Below are 22,170 nucleotides of genomic sequence, written 5' to 3'. Positions count from 1 at the left end.
TTTTAGGAAAAAAAAAAAAGACCCCACTGCTCTGACCAGACTATAATCCTCTGTAACAGTAAGAACAGGAAGTCTCAACATGTATGCAAATCTAGGATTAATCTAAGAAATTAACCCAATAAGAGCAACACTGAGACTAAACTGCAGGGTCATTATCCCCAGGCCAGCTTCCTGAAGCAGCTACTGTAGGATGTTTTTTAGATAGCTAGAGAAAGGACTGGCTGGAACAAGGCAGTGGTGGTTTGAATATGCTTGGCCCATGGGAAGTGGCCCTATTAGGAGGTGTGGCCTTGTTGGAGGAAATGAGTCACAGTGGGGGTGGGCTTTGAGGTCCTATGTTTAAGCTTCACCCAAGGTGAAGAGAAGTTCTTCCTGGCTGCCAGCTGAAGACAGTCTCCTGCTGCCTTTGGATCAAAATATAGAACTCTGAGTTCCTTCTTTAGCACCAAGTCTGCCTGGATATTGCCATGTAAACTGTAAAGCCATCCCCTATTAACTGTTTGCCTTGGTCATAGTGTCTTTCACAGTAATGAAACCCTAAGACAATAGCACTGCATCAGAAATTGTAATCCATTCCCAGCACTTATTCTAGTGCTTAGCCTACAGTTAACAATATTGTTCAATCAGAGACTCGTAGCTTCCCTACTTGAAGCACATTATGTATAAAGTTCCAGTGGGCCATGAATCAATTGCTCAAGTGGAATCCTTTGTGTGCACAGAAAAGCCTGTGATTCTGGTCTAGTCCTCCTGACTTGCCATGTGGCCTCTGGCAAGGTCGTTCCCTCTTGGACCACCTGTCTGTGCTCTAACCCCATTCTCACTTAAACCCCACTATAGTCACAAGTCGGTCCTACACCAGAACTGTGCTTCCTAAGTATCCCAGGCCCCACATCGCTAAATCTAGCTAGTCTTCCTGGGAATGAACTTGGAGCTCTTTCCTCCACATGGCTTTTAGATGTACCTTCTCCCCCTTCCCTAACCACTCTTTGGCTTCGGAAACAAAAAAACCAAGGTCCTCCTCAGCCTCTCTTTCCTAACAACTTCTCTACCCCAACAACACCTGAAACTCAAGCTGGATCCTTCCATTTACTTCAGAGTCATATTTCCTGCTTGAGCAGCACTGGCTCCAATCCCTGAACACTCAAGAGACATCTAACCTGAGAGGTTCTTTCTCTGCCAAGTCCTACTGAGGCTAAAAAATTTAGAGCATTTTCTCATCCTTTCTCTCTCAGATCTATTTTCATTTTATGTGTATGTATGAATGTGTTAAAGGCCAGAAGACAATGTCAGGTACCCTGAACTGGAGCTACCTATGGTTTTGAGTTGCCATGAAGGTGCTGGGAATTGAATCCAGGACCTCAGCAAGTAGAGCTTTTAACCACTGAGCCATCTCTCCAGCCCTTCATATTTTCATTTTTTAAAATTTTATTGGGTTGCCCAGGATGGCCTCCAGCTGAGAATCGCTATTCCTATATCTTCTCTCACTTCTCTCCAGTAAGTTGACTCTAACTTCACTAAGCACTTTCCATTACCCCTCTAGTTAGAGCTACTATCTCTGCTATCTGCTACCTCTAATTCTCATAAACCCGATCTCCCACTCAAAGCCCAGAGTGCTTGTCTAGCAGCTGAGCTAGGTAAAAAACAGGTTTGAGTCTATGGGTTTGATGCTAGCCTGGTCTACAGAATGAGTTCCAGGCCAACCATAGATATAACAGTGAGATTCTGTCTACAAAGAATTATCCTAGTAGATAATCTCTCTGTTCTGACACCAGTGCCTCTCCATTCCACCTAGAGTCAAAGCTCAAACCCTTATGACTTCCAATCCCTTCATGGTCCAAGTTCCAGCATGTTCTCTGCTTCCTGCTATATTTTACTCCCTAACATTTAATACTATCTCACCTGATGTTACTTACTTATATGTTCATCTCTTCTAACCACAGTGTGAATCACAGTTCTTTGAGACAGGGTCTCACTATATAGTCCTGGAACTTGATATATAGACCAGGATGGCCTTGAGCTCACAGAGATCACCTGAACTATGATTAAAGCCATGTACCACCACACCCAGCTGGGAAAATGGATTGAAAAAAAATTTTTTTTCCATGTTTATTTCCAGAACTGGGAACAGTGCCAGTCCTGTAAATATTTATGAAATGAAACAGTGGGTATCTAGCTCTCTCTAAGTGGCAGGAAAAGGGTAGGGCCTGGGGTTTTTCTTCCAGGTAATTTAAAGATGCCCTTGGAAGCAGAACATTGTATGATTGTGTGTGCATACATACACACATACACACACACACACACACACACACACGTATTTCTCCCACAGAGATTCTCACTATGTAATCCCAGCTGGCCTCAAACTCATGAATCTCCTGTCCCCATCTCCTAAGAACTGAGATTTTAGGTGTGGGTCATCACCATATTGAGCTAATGAAGAAAACTCTCCCCATGTAATGCCATTCTACTTGGCACCACCAGGTGGCACCACCAGGCTGTCATGCTACCAAGGAAGTAGGAAGCTTTGACCCGTATTGAGAGCCACTTTCTTTGTGAACCTAGGTCCTTACACATAAAGTATTTTACCCTTGAGCTAGACTCCAGTGCTCATGCTCACCTCTTAGGCTAGACACTTGCTGACCTTGGGTCTTGCTAAAGAGAGACAGTTCGTTGGTAATAGATTCCAGCATCTTGACAAAGTTGGGCAGGAAGAGGATGACTTGCACGTCATGGTTGGCTAGGTGCCTCCCACAACTGATACCCTGGGCCCCCTTCACATGGGGCCCACACAACAGAGCTACTGTAGGCCTCTGGTGGACATTCTTAGGATTCAACCTAGAACACAAAAGTGGAGAAGCAGTTACTGGACAGACTGGGCCAATCCCTTGAGGTTCTGTTGGCACCTTACTCTCCATTGCTGACCAAGTTCTGGGTCCCAGAACAAAAACCAAGCCCACTATAAGTCCGTCAGGCTTGTAATGTGGCACTCAACTGCTTGTTCTTCCCACTACTTCCCCCTCAACAAGAAACATGTTTCTTGTTTGTCTGAACTATGTTCTGACCCAAAAAAACATCTTCATGTGAAGAACAGTGAAGTTCCAAACTCCATGTGGTGGAACTCCATGTGCTCAATCTCTGAATCCCAGGCCCCTCAAGGTTAGTTGGCTCTAGCATGGTCAAGCTCCCCATTCTTTCCTACAGATGGCTCTATCTACCCATGCTCAAACTATGTCCTCTGGCCAAACAGCCCTTCACTTTTTTTTTCCCCTGTAATATTTTTATTGATTATTTGGGAGTTTCTTTTTTTTTTTTTAAATAAATACTATTTTTTTAAAAGACTTATTTATTACTTATTACAAGTACACTGTCTCTGTCTTCAGATACACCAGAAGAGGGCATCAGATCTCATTACGGGTGGTTGTGAGCCACCATGTGGTTGCTGGGATTTGAACTTATGACCTTTGGAAGAGCAATCGGTGCTCTTACCCGCTGAGCCATCTCACCAGCCCTATTTGGGAGTTTCACATCATATACTTCAAAATCACACTTACTTCCAAGGCCTGTCCACCACTCCTGTAACTCCCCTCCAAAAAAAGAAGGAAAAAAAAAACCCCTCACAAGTCCAATAGTCAAACTCCAAGTGGTCATCCCCTTAAAGAAAAACAGGTCGTTTCCCACCTGTAACCCCCAGAAGCATTCAATAGTGGAAAGCTACACTTCAGTGTCCCTTATCACAATTTTTAAGAGTTCTCTTCGGTGGTTTCCTGTCTAGATGGTTACATTTTGGACATGGGGTGAATGTTGTCACTAAAGCCTTCTATGTCCCGCCTTCTCAACTGTGAATCTGCAGTCATCAATGCCACTTCAAAAATAGCTAGCACCCTTGTCCTGTACAGTCAGCCCTGTAGAGTGTGGATCATGCACTTTCACAAGGTTTTTGGAAAAAACATGAACCATGGACCTCAGCATGGTCTCCGGTGGCAGCACAGGCCACAGACATCAACATGGCCTTCTGCTGCAGCACAGGCCAAGGACACCAACATGGGCCGAGGATACTAATATGGTCCACAGCCCAGCACAGGCTACAAATATCCATATGGCTCCTAGTGGTAACATACAGCCCTCTCTCACACTTGTCACCACTGTTGAGTCTCTAGTTTGGCCTCTCTCTGCTACCCATGCACCTCTCAGCTCCTCCATCTTTCCCTCCTCTCCATATCTGTTAGTTGTAGTGGCATTGGAAACTGCAGGGTGTCACACAGTATTTTTTTCCCCAAACAGCTTTACATGCAAATATTCACTGCAATAAGGTGTCGGTCTGGTTCAAGTCTCTGGTCTCTGAGAAACCATAAATACTGAACTACCGCCAGAAACTTGTCTAGTATATACTGCTACTGCCCAGAGTCAGAGTGATCTTGCAGCTAGGCAGGGCATCTTGGGGTAGGCTCTAGGTAAGTTTCAGGCTGCTGCACACCTACCTCTCTGCCTTCTTGGCTTTCCAGAGGCTCACTAGGCTCCACCTTTACACCCATAGCCCTCAGGCAGTATCCCATGTCCCCCACCCATCTGTCTATCAGGCAGGGCAAGCAGCAGCTACAAGCTGAGGGCCAGCTGGCAGACCCAGGACCTGCTCCACTCAGCAATGTCTGACTCTGTAGGACCGGCTCCTCCACATGGCCCAGAACCCTGCAGATGGAGATGCTGGCTGGACCAACCCAAAGTGCTGGATCTGGGCCTGGACAGCAAGTAAAGCCATGGGCAAGCAGGGCATCCACGGAGCACAAAAGCCCTATCTATACTTTTCAATCTTTGACTCCAGATTAAGGCTCTCACCTCTCACTTGTGAGTCATGTTAATTTTCTCCTCTTCTCAACTCCTATTGTCCTTGATTGTTTGCCAATCCAAGTTTGCTCCTGGAGTGCCACTAATCTGATGAGAGCAATGCTGTGGATAACTCCTCCTTCCTTCCTAGGGAGTTGTGTGAATGAATGCATCAAATACGATTCCTAACACAGAAATCCTCAACTGAGAATTTTAGGTAACAGGGCAGAACCTGCCTTGCAGAAAAAGTCTTCCTGCTAGTCAAAGCTGAGAGCCAGTGAGAAGGAGGTTTAGATCAGCCCTAGAGGGGCCCACAAGGTAGAGACGAGGTTAACCTTAAGATGCAGGGTGGACCGACCAGTGCCAATCATCACCACCCAGAGGAAGATTTACAGGTATTGTCAAGACAGAACGGAATTTCAGGCCTTTCCTTCCCAACTATACTTGGGAGAACTTAGCACCATCCTCTAAACAGACACCAACCAAGCTAGTCTCTACCCTATTATCTCTGCTTCTAGAGCAGTGGTTCGCAACCTGTATGCCATGCCCCCTTGGGTAGAACAGGATTCGTTTATCAGATATTTACATTATGATTCATAACAAAATTACAGTTATGAAGTAGCAGCGAAAATAATTCTATGGTTGGGGGTCACCACACCATGAGGAACTGTATTAAAGGGCCGCAGTGTTAGGAAGGCTGAGAGCCATGGTCATGTCTCCCTTTACATGCATGCTGTGGAGCCCTGGCATCTGACTCGGAGCTCTGCTTCCCGGCCCTTCTAACCCCATCATAAGCCCTCACCAGCATGAAAGCAGACTGCTGTCTTAGTCCCTATAGTCACTCTTCTCTGCAGAGTGAAGTTCTGGCACCATTACACCAGCAGTGTTACCTGGGTGGTCCTTCAAGCTCCAAGCCACAGTTTGCTCCTCTTAAATCATGAGTCTGTAATATTTCCCTTCAATGTGAAGCTTTGAGGAGCACATAAAATTCCGTTGTGAAAAATGGCACTTGACACACACATTGAACACAGACAGGAAACAGTGTGTCTGACTTCCAAAGGACTAGTAACTGCTACAAAGGACAGAGATTTAACTTCTGAGAGCTCAGACTAAGAAAAACAGGCAAGGCTTAGTGATGGTGGCACATGCCTTTAATCTGAGCGCTTTGGAGGCACAGGCAGGTGGATCTCTGTGAGCTCAGGGCAAGTCAGGTCTACATAGTGAGACAAGTTCCAGAAATGAGGCAGGCTGACTCCATGACAGGCTTCATATTGTCAGTTCAGGAGATTAGGCCTAAAAATCCAGGCCTCAGGGCTGGAGACGTGGCTCAGCAGGTAAGAGCACTGACTGCTCTTCTGAAGGTCCTGAGTTCAAATCCCAGCAACCACATGGTGGCTCACAACCATCCGTAATGAGATCTGACGCCCTCTTCTGGTGTGTCTGAAGTCAGCTACAGTGTACTTATGTATAATAATAAATATCTTTAAAAAAAAAAAAAAATCCAGGCCTCAGGCAGCTAGTTGAAACTGCACTGCCATCAGAAACTGGCCTGAAACAAGGACAATGGGTCAGCAATTTCCAGCCACCCCCCCCATGCCCCAGTAATGAAATGTTCCTAGAGATGGAGTAAGATAAAGGTCACCTACTCTAGAATCCCCTAATGTGCTTTTAATCTGGCCTGCAAGCTCACTTAGTTGTCTCTCTATCTTGGTAATGGAGAGACCCCAACATGCTGGACTTTTACAGAATAAAATACTCTTTGTATTTATATACTATTTAACTCTGGGGTGTCATTCTTTAGCAAATCGTGGACCCTTACACCAGGATAGCCAGGGCTACACAGAGAAACCCTGTCTCAAAAGAAAATTTTTTTTCAAAACCAATCAACCACAAAAAAATCATAAATGGATTAGGCACAGTAGTGAACACTTGTAGCCAAGTGCCTGCAAGCCTTGGAGTCTGAGACAGGAGAATTGAGAATTCCAGACAGCCAGGGCTACAGAGTAAACCCCCCTCCCTCTCTCTTTCTCTCTCTCTCTCTCTTTTAAAAAAGGCAAAGGTCTACCAGTCAGAAGAAGCCAGCTAGAGAAGAATACACTAGTGAGAACATACATAAACTCTGCCCCACACTGTTTCTAGAAAGTCACTTAATAGCTTCAAAAACCCTTCTCCTCAATGAGTTCATTCCAAAACAATCTATGTGGATATTCCTAGAGTAGGATATGCAGCAAACTATCCCTTCTTGGGGAGTCCCCTTCCCTTTCTACACAAGAGTATTGGGCATAGGAAAGAACAGGCCCAGGCAAAGCACAAAGGAGCAAATACTCGTAACTCTACAAAGCAAGGAGTTGGGGCCAGAGTGAAATCTATCTTTCCTGGATCAAACTTGCTTTCATTAAGACTGCTTTAGAACCAGGAAACACTGTCCAGCCAAACACAGTCAGAAAATTTCTAGATACTTTTCTCTGCTTCCTTCATCATGACAATTCACTGTACTTTCTGAATGAAGACTTCCCCAGGCATGAGCAGTGTGATGTGCTGTTTCTGGTGTGCGCAGGTCAAACAGAAGGTCTAGGACACACCCTCTGGTAAGACCAAGCTCTGCTGCTAATGGTGGCCTTTGGGCAGGCAGAAACCACCTCCTCCACCAGGGTGCCTCTGAATGTCCTCAGCGATGTCGTTCAAGACTGATGTGCTTTCTAGTGAAAGGCTGAGTGTCAAAGGCCAGATCTCTGCAAGGACCTGACAATCAACAAGGATCTGTCAGGAAAGAAGGCACAGCAGGGGCTTCCAGGAGTGGGTAAGAGAAAGGGCAAAGAAAGAAAGTTGGCAGCAGAAGAGGCTCATGGGGACAGCAGTGACTGCCAGTCTAGAGATACTCACCTGTTGGGTCCTCCAAGGAGAGTCAGTGCCATCTGACTGGCACACACACCAGTCATCTCAAGTCTCCGCTCTAAAGTCAGCCCATGCTTCTCAGCCACAGACAACAGTTTTTTATGTAGCTCATAGGAAACACTTGGTACTACCAGGCCAGAGTCTGTGGTTAAAAAAAAAAAAGAGGCAAGGAGCAAGGGAAAATTATTATAAAAAATCAGGTCCAAAAACGTGGGCATTCTATATAGATTCAACAAATGCCAACTTTTTTTTTTTTTTTTTTTTTTTTTTTAAGGAGACAGGACTTTTCATGTAGCCCAAGCATAAACTTAGTATGTAGCCAAAGATGACCTTGAACTCCAAATCCTCCTGTTTCCACCTTCCAAGTGCTGGAATTAGAAATAAGCACATGCATGCCCAGTTTATTCAGCATTGAGAACTGAACCCAGAACTTTGTATATGCTCTGCAAAAACTCTATCAAACGAGCTTTATTCTAGGCCAAATGCCAACTCTTTAAGAATGAGCCTTTCTGGGGAGGTTGGAGTACATCTTTAATTTCAGCAATTTGATGGCAGAGACAGTCCGATCTCTATGAGTTTGAGGTAAGTAATCCTGGTCTGCATAGTGGGTCCAGGACAGCCAGGGTTGTGTAGAGACCAAGCAAGTCTCCTGATCTAGCCTCCTCCCTGAGCTTAAGGCATGTCTGAGAATACATGACGACCTATATTACTTGTTATAGATCAGCAGTTCTCAACCTGTGAGGCACAACCCAGGGCATGGAGCAGGGTAGAGGGGAATGGGGTGGTGGTGGCAAATGTCCTTGCACTTAGGTGGCCTAAAACCATCAGAAAACAAGATATTACACTACAATTCATAGTAGTAGCAAAAGTACAGTTATGAAGTAGGGATGAAAATTATTTTATGGCTGGGGTACCACAGCACAAGAAACTGAATTAAGGACTGGCAGCACTAGGGAGGTTGAGAGCCACTGCTTTAAAAACAAGGAGGAATATGTCCTCCCTCCTTAACAATTCAGCTTAGGCCACCTCTCAGCATCCCATCACAATAAAACAATATACTTTACTAAAATGGTAAAAGTCACCTTGGATTTAGAGTTTTCTTCACAAACAGGCTGCTCCTCTTTTCCAAGAATCAGAGCAGATACTAATTAGTCCTCTGACCCCTTTAAACACTGCTATTATCATCAATTTCTTGGCTGGAAGTCCCTCTCATTTGTTCTCTGCTTCCTCTTATTTCTTTCCTCCAGTTAGTTCTTCCTCTTAGCTTAAGAAATTCAGCCAGCAACTTGTTTTCTCAAGAGATGTGTCATTTTCTCCCTATGCACACTACCCAACCCTGTGGCCATCAAGAAGGACTACAGCCAAACAACGTCAAGCTACTTAAAAGAACATTTTCTTCATTCACCAGAAACAAAATTCTAAGAGTTCTGTAGTTTATGTGGTGTACATCACATATGTCAGCATCTGTAGACCAGTTAACATCTTAGAGGTCAGGGAACCAAGCGAAGAACAACACCAGAGTAAAATCTTGTGATCCGAAGCCCCTAACAAAAGTCTTGCTCTCCCAAAATAACAATGTCATCTTACAATGCAATGGCCCAGAAGAGCAGATCCACTGCCAAGAAGAGCTTTTAGCTTCCCTGTCTGAGGAAACAAATTGAGGCACTAGGCTGGAGAGATGGCTCAGAGGCTAAGAACACTGGCTACTCTTTCAGAAGATCCAGCACCCACATGGCAGCTCACAATCATCCCTATCTCCAGTTCTAAGGAATCTGACACTCTTTCTGGCTTCTGTGGGCATTCATGTATGTGGTAGTCATACATGTAGGTAAAACACCTGTACATATTTAAAAAAACACAAACAGGATTGGACAGATGGCTCAGTGGGTAAGAGCACTAACTGCTCTTCCAAAGGTCCTGTGTTCGGATCCTAGCAACCACATGGTGGCTCACAGCCACCCGTAAAAAGATTGGACGCCCTCTTCTGGTGCATCTGAAGATAGCTACAGTGAATTACGCTGGAGTGAGCAGGGCCGACAGAAAGTCCTGAGTTCAATTCCCAGCACCACACACATGATAGCTCACGGCCATCTGTACAGCTACAGTGTACTCATACACATAAAATATATAAAATAAATCTTAAAAAAAAAACACAAACAACAACCAAACAGGTGTTAGTAAGTCATCAGAGGATTAAATACTATCTTTGTCAGGCATTTTGAATCCCAAATCCTTAACTCCTTCAAGTAGGGTGGTGACCCTTTTATATTAGTAGCCATGATTCACTGAGCTTGTTAGCTTGTTGCATCTCTGTCTTTAACACAGACATGGTCTTACCAATTAGTCAAATGTACAGACACAAACCTCACACTAGTTATGATCTAGTCTAAAACATTAGAACAGAGACTCCTACAATCCCATTGCTCCAGCATTCTGTTTAGAAAAACCTACCTGCCTACTAGAAATGTCTTTTACTTCTATAATGAATCCAGTCTTGGATGTGTAGATTGCCCACACCAAACACAGGAGGCCATTTGCAAAAGGAACGGAGTGGCGAGCCCAATTCTATGGCCCTTAGGACTGTGTCTTCTCAAGTTGGGCAGAGTAATACAATTCAATGTAAGGAAGACATAATGAAAAATGCCTAACACTTGTCAAAATAAATGTTAGCTGAGTTGCTTCTGTCTGCCTGACTCCCATTTTGTTATGAGCAGAGGTGACAAACAGTGCCATTAAAAACAAGAGTCTTTCTACCCTTTTCTAAAATGTAAGTCACTGGTGTCCCAGGTGCCAAGGCTGAAGGTACAGCCTGACCTTATCTGTCAAGAGCTGATTAAAACAGCCATTTGTAATGGCCTACACAGGCACATATCATCACAACTAATTAGGAAGCCCTGATAGCAGTGAAAAGGCTGGCTGAATTTTTCCTAAGCTGTCCTGTCCAACTAGTTGCACACCTATCTACCTCAAAAACCTCTTTACCTGCAAAGTCATGCAAAGGAAAGCTCTCACTCTGTCTACATTCCCTCACCTAGTTACCTGAACAAGTACATCTGGTTTAAAATGGGTGGCCTACTACACTATAAATCAAGCTTTCCAAGCCTAGCTCTTATGCTGTATAGACAGGAAGCTCTCAGGGAACAAGGAGATTCATTTTCAGTCAATTCGCCCTCAGTCTTAGAGAATTAAGAATGAGGCTCCAGAGATAAGGGGAAACAAGCATTTTCCACCCTGGCTAGTTGCTACTCCAGCTGGGAACAGAGTCTCCTACCATCTCCCCCTGGTCTGTGATAATGGCTAGCATAATTTGATAGCCTAGAGTGAGGTGGGGTAGGATTCTCTCTGCCTGCAGACCTATGCTGGGGACCTTACTGGAGCCTGCTCTGTTTGGTTTTCTAAAAGGAACACACAAGAATTACAAAATGTTCCTTTTAAACATTTATAAATAAAGTTCAAGAAGCTAGATGGGCTTATCAGAAACAGGCAGGAGGAATAAAATAAGCCCCAAAGGAAAGGAAGCAAGAACATAGCGTGTGTACTGCAAACAATAACACTGGCAATCTGAACATGGGCCAAGCCTAATTATGTTTGGGTTGGAAGGCGGATCTTTATTGTTTGCAAATCAAGGTAGTCAAATCAGTTGCTGGGTTTCTCTGAATATTGTATGAATCTTAAAGCAATACTGAAGAAAGGGAGAGCCAACTGTATCCAGTTCATGACAAGCACAGCATTTGTAAGGTTCCCCTTCACCTCTCTAAGTGTCAAGGAAAACAACTCAAGCACACACTACTCTCTGCACTGCTCACTTCTATAGTGTGGCTGGGCTGCCTCCTGGGTCGTAGGACCCAATGGCCTAGCACTGCATGTGTCTGCCACTCCCATGCCGTCCCATGCACTCTGCCGTCCAGTCCACACCCCTGCAGGCTGTGCCTCCTTACAGACACATGTTCTGATACTCTTCATGCTCCAGGCCAGCAGTGCTACACCCAAGCTTCCCCTCCCATCCGTCTAGGTCTAGCCTTTCTCCTGCCTAACTGACTCTTACAGCCAAGTGCCTCAGTGTAATGTTATCTTTACACAAAGATGGCTCCTTAATGGGAAAGGTTCTGTGCCCTGTATCTCATCAACAATGGACACAGCTCCACTGATGGGCGTGGGATTCCTCTGGATTTGTGAACTGAGTCTATTCTGTGGCAGTCTCAAAATGGGGAGTCTGGGGGTGAGCATGTCTTCCTTTTATGTTTCAAAACCACCTGCAAATTAGCACCTTCAGACTAGCAATGTACAGGCAGCCCCTCCAGATCTATATTAAAGCTACCACAAAAAGCAATGTGGCATCAAAAGGACCTGTTAAGAGAAGCTTAATACTACAACAAACTTTATCCTGGCACAGAGAGACTTCTGTTCTGGCTGCATCCATCCCACACCCTTTACTGCAGACCCTTCTCTGTCAGGCCTCAGTTACCTTGCCTGCTTGGTCTCTTCCAACAGTTCCTTTAGGAACTCTTAGCTTCCCTCTCCTAGTATTACAATCTTCTCAACTTTTACTTTAAAATATTTTACTTATTTGTGCATATATGACATAGTATATATGTAGAAGTGTTAAGAAAACTTGTGGGAGTCAGTTCTTTCTTGCCATTATGTAGTTCTGGGGATTAAACTCAGGTGGTCAGATATCAGACCCATAATTTCTTTTCTGAGACAGGGTTTCTTTGTGTAGCCCTGGCTGTCTTGAAGCTTGCTCTGTAGAACAGGCTAGCTTCAAACTCAGAGATCTGCCTTTGCCTCTTAAGTCCTGGGATTAAAGGTTTATACCACAGCTGTCCTGCTCAGATCAGTAAAATTTTTTTTAAAGATTTATTTTATTTATTTTATGTGTAGGAGTACACTGTAGCTGTACAGATGGCTGTGAGCTATCATCATGTATGTGGCTGCTGAGTATTGAACTCAGGACCTCTGCCGGCCCCGCTTGCTCCGGCCCTGCTTGCTAATTCACTGTAGTGGTCTTCAGATGCGCCAGAAGAGGGTGTCAGATCTCATTACGGGTGGTTGTGAGCCACCATGTGGTTGCTGGGATCCGAACTCAGGACCTTCGGAAGAGCAGTCAGTGCTCTTACCCACTAAGCCATCTTGCCAGCCCCAGTAAATTGTTTTTTAAAGATTTATTTATTTATTTATTTATTTATTTATTTATTTATTTATTTAATGTGACTACACTGTTGCTGTCTTCAGACACAACAGAAGAAGACACTGGATCCTATTATAGACGGTTGTGAGCCACCATGTGAATGCTGGGAATTGAACTCAGGACCTCTGGAAGAGCAGTCAGTGCTCTTAACCACTGAGCCATCTCTCCAGCCCTCAGACCAGTAATTTTTACTTTAAACTAATACACTGAACATAAAAGTTGTATATCTTAATGTGGTAGCATGTAATGTTCAACATGGAGGATGTGTAATGTTTAAATTAGGTCAAATCCAGTATTGGACCCTGAATGCTACAATACTAACCTGCCATGTAAGATGTGCCTACTAATTTAATAGTGGCATGGGGGTTTTGGGGTAACCAACTCAGATCCTCAGCAGGGATCTGAGGCCTGCTCCACAGGAGGGAAATCACATTCAATACTGTAAACCTGATTTACAGCTATGGCTCTGGAGGCCCTAAGCCCCAGGGGGAACCCTCTACTGATAACTTACTAAATGGACATGTTATCAAATTGCCTTCTATGTATTTAAGTTTATTCCCATATATTAGTACAGCTCTCTAACTTGGCCACAGAATGCCCTACACAGTGAGCAGTGATTAACGCCCTCACAGCTGGTCAGTGTACTGAGAGTAAGTGGCTGTTGAATGCCCACCTCTAAACCAGACATGTGCATCAAACCCCCACAGCTCAGGCCACGTCCTGGGAAAAGAGGCAGAAAGAATGACAGAGCCAGGGGATGGGGAGGGTGCTGAGAAATGCCATCTTCTGTATATGACATGGCTTTTGTACTTAAAAACTTGCAATCATGGTTACCTGCACAAGAGAAAGCCAGAGAGCTTACAAGAGGCAGCACTGAGGAGAGAAAACAAAAAAAGAGGGGACTGATGGGAGTGAATATGATCAATGTATGGATAGATGAAATTATCAAAGAATATATTAAATAATTAAATCAAAAGACAAATATCACTACAATGAAAAGATCAGAGGGACACCACCTTACCAAATAATCTACCATCGGTTACAGGATAGATTAACACGAGAACTCCTAATGCGATTCCTTAAGAAAGACATCATCCTACTCATCTCTAACGAGCAAGTCTAACTTGACAGTCTACAAAGCACTGACCTAAGCTATTCACAAGTATGAGTACCACAAAAGATAACAAACATTAGGCAAGGATGTTGGGACATGCCTTTAGTCCTAGAATTCAGAAGGCAAAGACAAGCACATCTCTGTGAATTCCAGGCCAGCTGGAGCTGCATAGTGAGACCCTGTCTCAAAAACAAAAACACCCAAACAAACAAACAAATAAACAAGAAGCCAAACAACCAAAAAAAAAGATAACAAACATATAGAAATTGGTCTAGACTTTAGGAAGCAAAAGGAACCCGACAAGTAACTATATGGGCAAAGGTGAACTAAAAACAGCTATAAAAACACTGAGCCAAGCATGTTGGTGTATGACTCTATCCTAGCACTCGGGAAGCAGAGGTAGGCGCATCTCTGAGTTCTAGGCCAGCCTGGCCTCTGTAATGAGAAACTGCCTCCAAATAAAAGCAAAAAGCATTACTGAAGGAGTGGTCCAATGGCTCAGAGTAAAGGCACTTGCTGCAAAAGCCTGATGATCAGAGTTCAATTCCTGGAACCCACACAAAGGTTGACGGATAGGATGCTGTAAGGTTGTCCTCTGACCACCATGCTCACTGTGGCAAGCACTGGCCCCCCTCAACCCCTACCATATTAAAGGTGTATACCACCATGCCTTATCCAAAGAATAATAACTTAAAAGTAAGTGCTGGAGATCAGGCATGGTTGTGTATGTCTATAAAGCAGCTTCAGGAGGCTGAAGCAGGATGATAGCCAATTCTTGGCAAAAGGAGCATACACAGTGAAATTCAGCCTCAAAAAGCCAAATAACAAAAAATGCCCCCCTAAAACCTGAAAATTAAGAACATTTTAGAAACAGTTATAAAGCTTTGTATATATGTAATGTATTTTAGGTAATATTCCTGTCTATCTCAATTTAGAATTTCCTGAGAGCAATCCTGTAGTTTGATTGTACAGAGTAGTAGATATCTCACAGAATATATGCAGAAGTAGAAGTACAATGGTACAGCTAAATTCTAAAGGACTCAGAAATGTGCTGTGTGTACATACTTAAACAAATGTGGCATTCGGTAACTGAGATCCTTGAATGAAGGATGTATGGCTGGTTATTCACTATACTATTTTAGTGGTCTTTTAGAATATTTAAAATAGTTTCAATATGGAGTTTGTACTGCTACGCACAGGCAAACCACACACACAGTTTGAGAGAAAAAACAAAAAACAAAACATAGTTAAAGCCAGGAAGTGGTGGCACACGCCTTCAATCCCAGCACTTGGGAGGCAGAGGCAGGTGGATTTCTGAGTTCGAGGCCAGCCTGGTCTACAAAGTAAGTTCCAGGACAGCCAGGGCTACACAGAGAAACCCTGTCTCGAACCGCCCCCCCTCAAAAAAAGACACTACAGTTAAGTGCTTCAGAATATGATCATTAACTGAAAGTAACAAAGCACCAGGCCAGTGACAGGCTAAGGAGTAGAGTGAGAAAAACAACCATCAGACCCTATTTCCAGAGTTTTAGAATCTGAACAGAAAAAATACACATGCAGGAATCAAAGAGAATGCATACTACCCTGAACTGTGTCGTCTGAGCACGGTGCCTAGCATGGACTTCAAACCAGGAGCTATGTAGAAGGTATTCCATGTCAGCTGTGTTTTAAAAGGCAAGCAGGACTGTAGTCTCCAGAGAGGAGGGGCTCCAAATGGAGAGGAGTCAGACAGAACTCCAGAGACCAGATGGACAACGCACATGCAGTTTAGGTACTGCTCTCTGCCCCCAAAGGCTGGCTTTACATCAGGTTCCACTGAGAATGGGCAGTACCACATTTCAGAAGGCTTTTCAAACACACACTGTTTTATCAGACATGAAGGCAGAAAAAAAGTGAGGACAGAAAGGCCCAACAGAGTGATTCCAAGGGATATCTGGGGATTTACAAGATAGCATGAGAAACTAAAAGGTCATGAAAAACTTCAAGGGAAACTTGAAACAAGAAGTAAGTTTGTAGGGGCTGGAGAGATGACTCAGTAGTTAAAGAGCACTGGCTACTCTTCCAGAAGACCAGGGTTCAATACCCACCACCCACATTACAGCTCACAACTGTCTGTAACTCCAGTTCCCAATGATCTGACACCCTCACCAAATACATCAAGGCAAAACATCAATGCACATGAAGAAACAATAAATAAAAATTAAAGAAAAAAAAAAGAAGAAGAAACAAGTTTGGAGCCAGAACGAATACTGTGAGTAAAGGCAATGTTCTCCTGTGGCAGCTACAGAGGACAGCAGCACTTCCTGCTATAACATTTAGAAAAGAGAGTGCTGAGCTCTCTGCAGAAGAGAAGACAGAAGACTGACTCCAAAGTGTCATGTGGAACACCTGAAAAATGGCTAGTCCAGTGAAGTAACTGTGAATGACGAGGAGTCAGGGTGTGGTGGAACAAGAACAACCTGGCTTTGATATTATCTTTAAGGAAGATAGATTAATGAAGGTAATAAAAAAATAATAAAGATATTACCTTTAAGTCTAAAATCAAACTTTTCTCACTCTGGATAAGCAATCATGGCACTGAACTAGCAAGAAATTATATGTATTAGCAATGTAGTTACAGTGGCTTGAAATCAGCCCAGTACTCAAACTGGGGATATCAGGCCAAAATACAGTAGGTTCAGACTCTTAACAGTGTGGTAAAGTTCTTCCCAGTGGAACCAATAACCACAAACAAGCTCTTAAGGCCAGTGACAACACCTGCCTTACTATACAAACTAAGACAAGTCTTCTAAGTTTATTAACTTTGTAGTCTGGTAATGGAGGATCTGCTACAACCTGAGGTCCCCCAAATCAAGGAAGTGGCCATTGAGGCAGTCTGCCCGCAGAGTCCTGACTTCAGAGACTAGGCTCCTATGTCTCTGCTCATGAGGAATGAAAACCTTGGTACTGGAGCAAAGGTGACCAGTGCATGTGTTCTAGTCTCCTGCGAGGTCGTCTCTTGTAAAGTGCTCTCTAGCACCTGTTCTAAGCTGTGACAGGAAGGTGAGAAGGTGACGAGTCTTGAGGCTCATAGGGAGACTAGGAATTCACAGCGTGGGTGGGATCAGTGATCTAAGAGGGCATGTGATGTAAAACAGTGCCCACTGAAGTGAACACTTAATTCTAGGAGAGAAGCCATTTCCTCAGGAGCATAACATGCTGAGAGAAGCCTCATTCCTCAGGGTAAACATCTTCAGCAGCCTCTTCAAAATCCCAAATTTCTCCCAGAATTCTTCCTGAGCATATACATTCACACATAACAGATTTCCTTGATAATTGGTTTGTTTGAGACAAGTTTCACTCTGTAGCTCAGGCTGGCCTAGAATACACTGTGAAGCCTAAGCTGGCCTGGAACCTAAGGAGGTTTCTTGCCTCAGCCTCCCAAGTCCTGGGACTAACTACCTATTCTTGAGACAAACATACTGTTAGTCTTAGAATCCTAGAAGGTTCTTGAAAGACTCTTGGTAACAAGAGGAAAATGCCCAGAGCTCAGAGGCAGAATGAAATGCCAACTATGGAAGACAACTGCCAGATAGAATTGATGAATCAAACCTGTCCTTGAGAAGAGGGGACAGCCCATCAAGACTCAAAAGACTCCGCTTGCCAGGGTGAGAAGAAAAACAAGACAGCAGAAACAAACCAACTCTAGTCAGAGGTCAAAGGAGAGCCTTGAGGTCAGGAGAAATGAGTGTGAGCTAAAACCATAAGGCTTAACTCAAATTTGAGACTGGATCCTTTGCAAGACAATAAACATATCAGTGTGGTTTTTGCTGCTTTCTTCATCTCAGCAGACACAGTGTAGAAGTAGAGAATCCTTCAGTAAAGCTGACAGGACAGTTGCCAAGAGTCAATACCTGTACCACTTAGTGCCCAATGGCCCCACCTGTCCTTTTAGAAGAGGGCAGAGATTGTGGAGGTTAGTAAAGTCTCCCCATCAAAGTGGAGAGATGGCTTAGCAGTTAAGAGCAGTAATAGTTTATCTTACAGCAGATTGGAGTTCAGTTTCCAGTACCCATGTCAGGCAACTTACAACTGTCTATAGCTCCAGGGGATCCAACTCCCTCCTACGGACTTTGAGGACATGTGCACTCACATGTACATACTCACATACAGACACAAAGACACACACAGTCATTCTTGACCAAGTCACCTAATTTCAGCAAAACAGTGATGACAAAGACAAGAACTAAACAGTACAATCTCAGAGGTGCCATGAAAATCCTATGACCTAAGTACTTAGAGTACTTTGAATGGTGTTTGGTACAGCAAATACTCACTGTGCATTACCTGTTAAGCTGTTGATTATAATGCTACTGCACCAGGTGCCACCACCCATTTCAGCGACAGCTAAACACTGAACCCATTTTTATATTTGGATATTTATATATTTGGTCATCCAGCACTCTTAAGGATCCTGAGGTGACTGAGTAGATATCTAGTACCCAGTGTACGGCATTTGGTATATTTTGTAAATGTTGATGCTTTTAAATAATCTTGTGGGAAAACTCTGCTAATTAAGGTCAAAGTCTACCATGACCCGATAGCCTCTGAGCTTGGTGCAATATGGGAGACTCCCTTCCTTAGCTGGTTTTCCCCTTCTCTGACCTTGTCTAGGAAATTCTAAGACCCCAAACTTACCTCTACATGAGGAGTGCCATGTAGCCTCAATTAGTTTATGGGATCAACTTCCTTTCTCCTGACAAAAGCTCTTCAGCCATCTGAAATGCTTCCCCATGGTAATGAGGCATTCCAAGTATCCTAAGCCCCCAGCCAATGACATTTGCCCATCTTAGATGTCCTTACCTTCAGTCCCCCCAAAACTTTATATGCTTTTAATTACCCTAAGTAAAGCTGATATGCCTACTGACTGCAGGTCCCGGTATGGTTTATTTACTGTACATACTCCTATTCTGAACCTCCTTTTCGAATTACCCTCATGGACTCTATCAGTCGATGATCAACGAGAGCAGAGAGACCCACATAATCTTACTGAGGCAGCCTTTTGCAACTGCATTTAAACTTTACTGAGTACCCAATAGGAACTCAGAATTGTGCAGGTTGCTTTTCAGTCTACTTTATTTGACAATGATCACCCCACTCTACAGAGAAGGGCACAGGCTCAGTAGCTTCCTATCAGCCTTAGAACTCAAGATCCTTATTACTGAAACTCCTGACTACCCTCTAGGCTCTCTATCCTTCAGAGTGGAACCTCTACCTTTTTCTTTCTCTGGGCTCAACTGCAAGGCATTACAGAAGAAAAGAGGGGTTGGGGACTCAAATCACAAAACCAAATCTCTGCAGTCAAGCAACCTAAGTACAGCTAGGCTCCTATAGCCACTCTTCCTTCACTACACATCCAGTCCCCCTCAATCCTCTGGCTTATTCAACAGTTTAACTGTGTTCAATTATCCTATTATATCAATCTCCTGTCATATCTTTCTCATCTTTGTATTTACACTTGATGGCCAAAGTCCTGATATATTAGTTTTATCTTGAATGTTAAACTGATCCTGCTTCACTGTCTTCTGTTCCTCTCATTCTGTGCTAAGTCTTTTCGTAAGTCCAGTTAAGATTGGGATCATATAATGCTCTGATCTAAAATCCTTTGGCTAGGCTGGTGAGATAGGGTAAAGGCTAAAGGCACTTGCTACCAAGACTGACCCCAGGGATTCACACCGTGGAAAAAAAGAACTGCCATCTCCAAGTTGTCCTCTGACCCAACATGTGCGCTATAGCATGTATGCAACATACATACACATTTGTGCACACATGCATGTGTAAAATATTATTTTTAATTAAGATGATATTCTTCAGTTGTTCCCCACTTGTAGGACAAAGCTAGCAAAGCTATACAAGGCCCTCTGTGCTCTGGTCCAAAGCTGCTTTTATTGCCTTCTAGTCACCCTACAAAATCTACCCTCAACCAAACCAGCTAGTGACCACCCCCCAAGCCTTCTGCTCACTAGAGTCATCAGTACCTGCATCATTACCAATAAACACCCTCTTCTCAGCCTAGAAAATCCTGCCCAAGAGCTTCTGTTCTGTTCCTTGCTAAAGCTCACAACCCCACCTCAAGTCTGCCTGCCTTTCAACACCCAGCACTCTTACTATCCACACCCTCCTTGTGCTCTGGGCATTCAGTGTATCTTTCCATCTCCTATGACTCCCAACTCCTAGTCCCATGCTGAGGACTGAGCCAAGGGCTTTGAGTACACAAATCAAGCTCTTAGATGCTAAGCTATACCCCAGCTCTTCCCACTATATCCTTTTGTTGTTGTTCCTTTGGTTTTTTGAGACAGAGTTTCTCTGTGTATGCCTCCCTGGTTGTCCTGGAACTTGCTCTGTGGACCAGGCTGGCTTCAAACTCAGAGATCTACCTGCCTCCGCCTTCTGAGAGCTGGATTAAAGGTATGAACCACCATGCCTGGCTCCTACTATGTTAAGAGCAGGTTACAAACAATAAGCACAGCAGTTTCTTCTGGTCTTTGTGTGCTTTTAGGGGTGCATATCAAGGCCAGAGGCATGCACTACTACCACCACCACCCAGTTACTATCTTACTTTTTAAAACCAGATCTAAAATATACCCTGACACACACTGGCTGGCCAGAAAGCTCTAGTGTCCATGTACACCACACTGGGATTACAGGCATGTATTGCCACACAGTTTTTTTATATGGGTACTGTGCAGCCAAACTCAGATTAAATTCCCACACGTGTATAGTAAGCATTCTACTGACTGAGAAATTGTCATAGCCCAAGCACAGTGTTTTATCAGACCCAACTGATCTGAATATATTTTGCAGAAATTCTCCTCTGGAACCCTACCACCCATAAGCAGTATTCTCTGGGGACTCCTTCACTGTATCTAGTACACTCACATACACATATACTAACAATTTTTTTTTCCACAGATTTTCAACTTGTAAGTCTGGATCCAGAGATACCCTGACCCATTTGGGAATAAGTACTGAACATTATTATCTTACAGAGTAGGCCCAAGTTAAGACTGTCTTACAACCTGTCCCAGGAGAAACAGCAGCCTTACCAAGGAACCAAAAGAGGCTTTCCAGAGAAACTTGGGTTAAACAAGAACCTAAATTTAGTTGATCCTGGATATATTTTCCCAGTCAACTGACCTACTGTAATAAGCATGTGCACATGCACAGTCAGGTATGCTCACACTAGCATTTTTGCTTGTGCGCATGGGGACTGTTTCAATTACCAAATACCTGCTTATGTGCTATTGACATTACTTAGCATGAATATGCAGGATAGCAGCAGCAAGCTGTTAGGATTCTAAAGCCCAAGTTACCACCAAATAGGTGCTCAGCATGTTGCTCTTCTTCCACTACTCTAGGTATTCGAAAAAAATGAAAGCATCCAGTATTCAAAACATGAACACTAAAGCTACACTTGAGGGTTCTCCAAGCCACTCCTGTAAATTACTCCTCAGACTGGGTCATTTCTGAGACACCACTTTTTAGAGACTGCAGTCTGTTTGCCATTCATCAGATTTTGCTTCTCATAACTATAGTCTTCCCTTCTTAACTTGTCCACATACACAAGAGAAAAAAAGTGCATCAAGTAGATTATTTCCCCAAATATCCTGGACAGACAGTTTATTTGGATGCTAACATTTGGAACTGAAGAACGTCCAGCTCTTCGCTATTTGAATACTGCTCAGTAAAAACCTGCTTGAAGGCTGTGCTTTGAAGCGGAGAAGAAATGATGATTTTTCCTGTAACAGAGGCTGCTCAGTAAGACAACTGTTGCTCTATTTCTAGCATGAAAAAGGGAACTGATTTCTACTAACTGCTGTTAGGGAAAACAGAAAAAAAAAACAGGTGGCAAGAGGCTGCTGGGCTTCCTGTGCCCGTACTGTCATGCACTAGGAGAATGCCACGCACCACAAGCTTCTAACCCTGAGTTCTGGGTCAGGAATCAGCACATGTGGCATATGACTTCTTGGAAAATAATTTCATGAGGATTGAACTTTCTATTCCTGTCATTAAAATAAAAGATATGAAAACAAAGCTGGAGAGGTGCAGTGTCTGATGAGAAAATGAGCACCTGTTTGGTTTCTTCAGGAAATGCCTTCTTGGGTTCTTAAGGATC

At 43.7% G+C, this 22,170-nt stretch overlaps 1 protein-coding gene across 2 annotated transcripts in view; it reads right to left on the bottom strand.

Moving 5' to 3' along the window:
* Edc3 (enhancer of mRNA decapping 3) overlaps positions 1-22,170 on the bottom strand; it is a 48,112-nt gene that overhangs the window by 2,827 nt on the left and 23,115 nt on the right. For both annotated transcript variants that reach the window (XM_031343110.1, XM_031343111.1), the window contains exons 5-6: positions 7,702-7,855; positions 2,615-2,832 (exon numbers count right to left, since the gene is read on the bottom strand). In XM_031343110.1, coding sequence (XP_031198970.1) covers positions 2,615-2,832; positions 7,702-7,855 — 372 coding nt within the window. The remainder of the gene's footprint in view (positions 1-2,614; positions 2,833-7,701; positions 7,856-22,170) is intronic.

The sequence above is a fragment of the Mastomys coucha genome, unplaced genomic scaffold (genome assembly GCF_008632895.1).
Source record: "Mastomys coucha isolate ucsf_1 unplaced genomic scaffold, UCSF_Mcou_1 pScaffold23, whole genome shotgun sequence".
Classification (NCBI taxonomy): domain Eukaryota; kingdom Metazoa; phylum Chordata; class Mammalia; order Rodentia; family Muridae; genus Mastomys; species Mastomys coucha.
The sequence above is the reverse complement of the archived record's forward strand: the minus strand, read 5'-3'. Positions and strand labels throughout refer to the sequence as shown.